Genomic DNA, 7731 nt, shown 5'->3' on the forward strand with positions numbered 1-7731 from the left:
AAATATTATTCTAAAATGATGTCTTTTTTATTCAACAAAAGACCTGCACATCTAATTTTTAAGTGAAGATTATAAATAGAATTTTTTAAAAAAAAAAAAAAAACTTACTTTTACCATCATTCAAAGTTAAATATATATTTTTTTAATTAAAAAGGTTTTGGTGGTGGAGAATGAGGGGAGTAGACAGGTGGCAGGAAGAGGAGGGGTCAGAAGGTTGGGGCGCCTTCAAATCGGCGACTTGAATCTTGGGCAGATGACGCGAGCATGGAGGGGTATTAGATTCCAAAGCCCAAAAAGTCGTCATGAATTCATAAAAATACATACACCCTATCTCACGCCACCACCCAAGCACGCAACTGTCACTGTAATAAGTTCTTCCTTCTTTATTTGGAGTTGAGTTTTTAGACCACCTGGAATCCATTTTCAACTCCAACTTTCAATTATTTTAAGTTGCGTCTGGTTATTTAATTACTTTTTAACTTACCACTATTTATTTTCTCTGATTATTATAATTTTTTTAATTTTTAATATAAAATATAATAAATAATTTAATTTTTTAAATATTAAAATAATAATAATAATAATAAATAATATTCTAATAATATTTTATTTAACTTTCAACTTTCATCTCAACTTAACTCAACATCGAAACCGGCCGTGTTGAAAATATCTCAACACTTTTCAATATACTTCACTACTATTTATTACTTTATTATTATTTTTTATTATTATTCATTACTTTTTATTATTATGTAATATTTTATTATTACTTTTTACTTTTTTTCCTAATATTCACAATATATTTCAACATTTCTCAATGCTCAAATCCAACAATCTCTCTCTTTTCTTTTCGTGTTTATTCATCTATCTAGTATTATATAAAAACTTTTACACCACATAACATTCACATATTAAAATTTAAATTTTATAAATTAAATTATTTCATATAAATAATATATAGCATAAAATTTTTTTATCTCATCTCATTATCTAAACCGTCTTAAGAACTTGGCCGGGACAATTGCTCCGAATTCACGCTTGAAAGATATAAATGCAGATGATAATGGTTGATGCAAATTACAATGCTATCTGAAAGAAGAAAAAAGCCTGCTTGAGAATGGACGAAAAAAATTCGGCCCAGTTGCCTCTGTGCCCAAACGCCCTAAAACTGGCTCAACATGGTTTTGATGCGTTTTGGGCAGCACCAACAATCTTTTTATTCTTCTCAGGCACAACTAACTACATAGGGTAATAAGCAAACCATCTGTCAAGCATGGCAGCACACTCCTTCTGCTTGTACTCTGCAGCAATGTGACCCCCTCCCTGACCAGAAAATGAATCAAAATACAGAAACCATCGTTAGTTTTTTTCTTATAACCATTATCAATGGAGGGAAGTCATGAGTTTGAGGGGTTTTCTTGCCTTCACGGTTACAAATGTCAGGACAAAGTCATTTTCTGTATACTCCTCCGTGTATCTAAGCAGAACATATACTGTGTTAAGTAACAAGATTCCAAAGTTTGAGAGAACTTGAAAAGGAAATCAAAATCCCAAACCTACCCAGCAACTTGAGCATCGAGGTACCATGGTCGCCAAGCATCCATTAGGGTCATGTTAAATGATCTTATCCATTGTCGTGTGCCAATGTGGGGAATAGACATGTCATGATCACCACTGTTGGAATCCAACAACGACATTAATTCATGTGAGGTATTAAAATTAACTTCGTAACTTTAAAGACCCTGTTTCATGAGCTCTCTTACTAGCTTCAAAGAACTTTAATTAGAGAACTCCAATATCATGCAGTCAAGGGACACAAGCCTAAAAAATAAAAGTTTCCCTTGCTAGTTTATATGCTTTCAGCAATGCAACTCTCTATCGTAAATCTTGTCATTCTCAATCACATTTGTTTATATAACGCATTTTAAATGACTTTATATTTCAACCATTTAAGTGACAGTCACTTAAAATGTGACACATCAAGAAGTATGATTGAGATCTGCGGCTCGTAATTGATTGGGACCAAATTTTACCTGTATATCAAAGCTCTTAGTTCGGCTCGAGTAAAATTCTTGTGATAACTAACGACACTTGAGAACTCCTGTGTGTAAGATAAGCTGCTGTTGCACATCTTCCATAACTCTTTCGTTCCCTAATTAGCAGTACAGAGCTATTGTTTAGTCCATTTTTTTGGTATAAGGGGTAGTATCACTCGTAATTTTCACTTACCTTTCGAATATTAAGAGCTTCTTGGACGCTCTTATCATTTGCCCAGATGCCACACAGTACGTGTCGATAATTCTGAGAAAATAGTAATCCAAATGTTGCTCACACAGACACAGACACAGACGCGCGCGCACACACATATATTTATATATATATATATATATATATATAGAGAGAGAGAGAGAGAGAGAGAGAGAGAGAGAGAGATACCCGGCACCAAAATGCAGGGCCTTTAGGATGTGAGAGGAGAAGATCTTGGGACTGCTCTCTTAGGGATCGCCGATCTGAATTCACTGAACTTGGTTCTGGGGATGTCATGGAGCATGAAGGTTCAAGAACATGTTGAAGATTTATCTCAAGGATCAACTGCATGGCCATTACTCACAGGTCAATTAAGATCACGATGAGGAGAATAAAAATGCAATTGTACCAAAAAGAGAGGAGGAGGAGAAGAAGAAGAAGGGAGTCAACTCAAGGCAATTATGGCAGTTTGCTAACCTCTTCGATGGTTTGAAGAACAGACTCGCATTGTGCATTGCTTGAATCCACATTCACAAAGTCTCCGTTGCAGCTTATATAGGCGGTCTAGGCATAAATAGGAGATAGAGAGAGAGTAAAGACACAATAATAAAATATTAATGATTCAAAGGCAGTAAAATAACGAAGCATAAGAAGCTGGATAAAACACTGACAAAGCTGATTCTACAACTCACGGCCTCTTTCAGAAGTAGATGCTAAAATCTACTCACAAATTCTGTTTCTTGCATCACATTTTGGAAACAGCTTTCCATTGAAATTGAAATGATCACTAATAATGAGATAATCCATTGTTAGCTAAAACTTTCCTTGTTAAAACGGTTTGAGAAGGAAGTACTCTGGTTTTTACCAATTTAATGCAGCTTATGAGGCAAAAGCAGTTCCAATTTGAGTCATCCAAATAAAACTTTATAAGTGGAGACTATATCCACATTTGGATTCAGAATATATGCAATATCACTTCCTACACTTCCTTCATCTGCCAAAGCTAAAATCCTGTCTATGAGGCCTGGAAGTTGATATGTTTGGTGGATTCCCATAAAACTTATAGAGAGAGAGAGAGAGAGAGAGAGAGAGAGAGAGAGAGAGAGAGAGAGAGAGAGAGAGAGAGAGAGAAGTCATCATCTCACCTCATAGAGTTCCTTTGGAATAAGAGCTAGGTGGTAACCATAGAGATATCTTGAATTATCATCAATTTGAGTATCCGTCTTTGGGTTCCCAAGCACATAACCCTGATTCAATTCAAAGAACATTATGTCATACAACAATTTTTGTTCTGAAGGAACTGAAAAATAGTCGCATGGATTGGCAATCCTAATTAACAGAGAGGAAAGCATGCATGTTCGAACTAACTGAAGTAATTGAAGTTCTAGGTAACATACTTTCAGATTCATGCGTGTATATTCTTGAATTTGATTGCCTGAAATCCAAAATCAATATCCAAAACAGAGCTTAATGAGTTTATGTTCCAAATCTAAAAAGGAATTGCTCTGGTCTCAAAAAAAGTTTATATACTGATTATTTTGTTTTCATAAGAGTAATTTACCCCCTATTATTTCTTGAACGACCAACGGCACAGTTATCCCTGAATATGAATCACCACCTATGTATAGTTGATTCGACTTGAATTGTTGGTGCTCCATTATCCACTGCATTACAATTTGAAAATTTAACCAAATGAAAAAAATAATAATAATAAATAATTACAATGCCGATATATAACATATTAATTGAAATTTAGTGCTGGTTTTCACTCGAGAGTTAGCACATAAAAATGCAAAATAAATAAATAAATAAATAAAAATGTTTTATGCACCTTCCTCAGAAACTCATAGGTGAGTGCTGCTGTTGCTGTGTCACTACTGTAGTAGCCTTCTGAGGTGGTGGAGTAAGAGAATCCGGTGCCGACGGGTGCATCCACGTATATTATGTTGAGGCTCTGCAAAAGTTGTTTCCACCCTTTTGAGTATTTGTTTTTTCTTTCCACGTATGATATGCTGCATTTAATTTAATACCTTGGTCCATGTGTATGGGTTCAAATGAAGTGATGGTAAGCTCCCATTGTATTCGGAATAAGTGAAACCCAAAGGTCCTGTACCAAATTTGAAAGATCTCCATGCTTTTAACTTAGGTACTTGTAAGTTAGCACTTGGACGGACATATACAATACTATCAAACCATACAAGAAAAATAGACACGTGAAGTGAGTTTCCTAAAGTAGGAAGGGAGGAAGGGAGAAGTACAGTTGAAGGACAAAAGTAGAAATACGGTATACCACTCTCGTAAAAGAATGCCAAGAGAGTAGAACAGCCAGGACCACCAGTGAGCCAGAGCACAACAGGGTCCTGTGCAGGGCTTCTCTGAGACTCTACGAAATAATAAAACAGCTGCACATCTTCGGTGTCACCTACGCCAATATATCTGCAACCAAAGTAACTCAATCACCCCAAACTCGGCAAAAAAAAAAAAAAAAAGAAAAAAAAAAGGAAGAAGAAATTAAAAGGAATGGGGTGTGCCATATAAGAGGAAAAAGTCACCCAGTTTCAAGCGTAAATGGAAGATCACCAGCAAACCCAGGTAGGGTCTTGACAACTGTGCCTGAGAGGGAAACGCCTGACAAAATCAGTAGCAAAGTAATGTGCAGACACGCCCCATACAACAACGCTGCTGTGGAGTTAAACATAATGAAAATGGGAAGCACTTGTACTAGAATGAGAGTATTTTCTCTCCCTCACATTGCGGAAACGAAACCGTCTCCGTCGATATTAATATGCACGCCCTACCAAACTTTCATGAAAAAATGCACGGTAAATAGGACTGGTAGAATCAGACTGTCTCGTTCGTTATTTGAATATACTTCCTACCAAACTAATTTCATTTGCCATGCAGAGTTACAACCATTGTCAAAGTGGAAAAGTGGGTGAAGTTCCCCTGATTCGGCTGTGGTTAAATTCGTTCGCATTTCAGTACTTGTCATTCAAGTTAGCATCCTTTAGTTGGCTTTGACCCAAAAACAGTTCTTATTTTGTATGTACCTAGAAGTGAATATGAGTAGGGTAGCATCAAAGATCTTCAAAATTTATTCAAAGGAATAATGATGTATCGGCCGGTGAATTTCTCTAAACTACTAATTGCCAATTGGTTTCAAATGCAATTATAATAGCATTAAGTGGAATTAATTTGCTTCATCAATATTTTATGAAAAAATCTGATTGTAAGCGATTCTGTGCACTAATACGTGTATCTATCCAACGTGATTGGTCAGAAAGTCAGACTTTAATAAAAATAATGTCAATATAAATTTTGAATATGAAAACAACAATATTAATATATTGATCGGTATACGAATTCGCTTATACATAGCAAAACTCATATTTTATTACTTTGAAACTCAGATTCAACTGCCTCCCCTAATCATTGAATTCGTAAACAATTATTCAAATTTAGAAAAACACGTCTAATAAACATGCACGTTCTTAATTAGTCTACTAAATTCCAAATACATTAAAGTTTGAGGTTTCACGAATTAGTTTGCCTATTAGCCATTAGGGCTTTAAGACTATCCGTTCGGATCTTATTAGTCAGCATCGGAGTATGATTTGTTTTTATCGGATTGGATCGAGACTGACTGAATGTATATATATATATATATATTTTAAATATTTTATACATATAATATATTATTTTATATAGTAGTCGTATAAGTTAATTATATAATTTTTATCCAATGGATCACTATTAATCATATATACAATGAAATTATTCAATATTCATTAATCATATATAAAATGTTAAAAGATATCACTTAACTTTAATTTTACCAATTTAATTAATTTTTTGTATTAATTTTTTGTCAAAAAAAGAAAAAAGAGAAAAAAAAAATTCATAAACTGAATCAGTCCAAATAAACTGACTGGACCGATAGTTAAGGGTAAAAGTAAAAAAATATTCATGATCCTCCCAAACCGGACGGTACTGATTATACCCTTAGTGCTATCATGGAATTAAGGTAAAAAATGTAAGAAAAAATCTATTCAGCATCTTAATTTTCATATCTTCTCATCATCTTATGATATAGTATTAAATGATAAGTTTACAAATAAAATATAATAAATAATTTTCAATCATCTAATATCAAATTATAATATGATGAAAAAATAATAAAAATTAAAATAATGAATAATATTACTTAAAAAAATGATGCTTTACCAGCTGAAAAAGTTATCACACCCTTGGTGCTTCTACGTACGGACCACTTTGTGCACCCATGTGCACCTTGCCGATGTGGCCAGCACTTATTTTAATATTAAAAGAAAAAAGACAAAAGGCAAAGGACGAAGAAGAAGACAGACATTTAGAAAAACAATTATTATATTTTAATTTAACTGCCTCCACTAATTATTGAATTCATAAAATTCAAATTTAGAAAAACACATCTAATTATTAATTAATAAACATGCAGACGTTGTTAATCCAAATGCATTAAGTTTGGGGTTTGTACAAATTAGTCTGCCCGTCGTCGGAAGAAGAGTCGCAAGCTGTCGGAAAGGGTGTTAAGACTGTTAGCTGTTGGGTTCCGGGTGACTTCAATTTTTATTTTTTTCGGTCCTTTTGTGCCAGCAATTATGAATAATTTTACTTATTATCTATATATATTACACTATTTTTATTATTTTTATAATCTTTTATAAAATTATAATTTAAATTGAACATATTTCTATAAAATAATGTTATTTTATAAATATCATTCATCTAAAACATATATGTATAAAAAAATTATGAAAAAAATAATTATATTTGTATCACTTTCCGTTTTACTCTTAGCATTAAGTTATTAACAGTATAATAACTAGTAACATCCATTTTGTAGTCCGTATAAGATTCACGTGGCATCACTCTTATATCAATCTCAATATATCCACGAATACTGGTAACATCCATTTTGTAGTCCGTATAAGATGCACGTGGCATCACTCTTATTTCAATCTCAATATATCCACGAGGTTGTTGTAACAACAAGTCTGTCTCTCTCTCCCCCAATTGTATCTGAGCTTGAATTTGATGTACATTTTAATGATTGGCTTCTGAATAGTACTAGGTTTTCTATGACCTTTCGCATTCGGGAGTACTATGTTTTCTCTGAGCATTCAATTTCGGGTGACTGACATAATTTTTCCTATAGTTTGAACTTTATTTTAAGGTTTTGATCAAAATACTCTTTTGTCTAAATTTTTATTTTAAGAAAAAGATTTAGAGAATATAATAATTTTCTAAATATAAGAAATTACTATTCACTCACTAAACTATTTTTTATCAATAATTTTATTTTAATACATAAAATAAATTATTCTTTCAATTATTTATATTTTTTTTCATACTCATATTTATTATAGTTTTAAATAATAGTTTTAAAAACAATTTAATTAATTAAAAAAATAGAAAAAAATTAATTTAAAAAAAAATATCATA

At 32.8% G+C, this 7731-nt stretch overlaps 1 protein-coding gene across 1 annotated transcript; it reads right to left on the reverse strand.

Moving 5' to 3' along the window:
- Positions 1 to 1031: 1031 nt before the first annotated feature.
- On the reverse strand, positions 1032 to 5012 carry LOC122276096 (serine carboxypeptidase-like 13). The gene is made up of 14 exons (XM_043085564.1): positions 4800 to 5012; positions 4538 to 4683; positions 4278 to 4354; positions 4079 to 4201; positions 3809 to 3911; positions 3645 to 3682; positions 3393 to 3494; positions 2725 to 2811; positions 2437 to 2592; positions 2230 to 2301; positions 2034 to 2152; positions 1561 to 1674; positions 1423 to 1477; positions 1032 to 1323 (listed from the first exon to the last, which is right to left on the reverse strand). The coding sequence occupies exons 1-14, from the start codon at positions 4943 to 4945 to the stop codon at positions 1240 to 1242; spliced, it is 1422 nt and encodes a 473-aa protein (XP_042941498.1). The 5' UTR covers positions 4946 to 5012; the 3' UTR covers positions 1032 to 1239.
- Positions 5013 to 7731: the final 2719 nt, after the last annotated feature.

This window comes from Carya illinoinensis, chromosome 1 (genome assembly GCF_018687715.1).
Source record: "Carya illinoinensis cultivar Pawnee chromosome 1, C.illinoinensisPawnee_v1, whole genome shotgun sequence".
NCBI classification, from domain to species: domain Eukaryota; kingdom Viridiplantae; phylum Streptophyta; class Magnoliopsida; order Fagales; family Juglandaceae; genus Carya; species Carya illinoinensis.

Excerpts from the sequence above, each read along its gene's own strand:
- LOC122276096 (XM_043085564.1), bottom strand. The coding sequence starts at position 4,945 with ATGTTTAACTCCACAGCAGCGTTGTTGTATGGGGCGTGTCTGCACATT. Across the intron at positions 4,355-4,537 it reads GGCATTCTTTTACGAGAGTG|GACCTTTGGGTTTCACTTAT; the intron begins GTATACCGTATT and ends AATTTGGTACAG. Across the intron at positions 2,153-2,229 it reads AAGCTCTTAATATTCGAAAG|GGAACGAAAGAGTTATGGAA; the intron begins GTAAGTGAAAAT and ends ACTGCTAATTAG.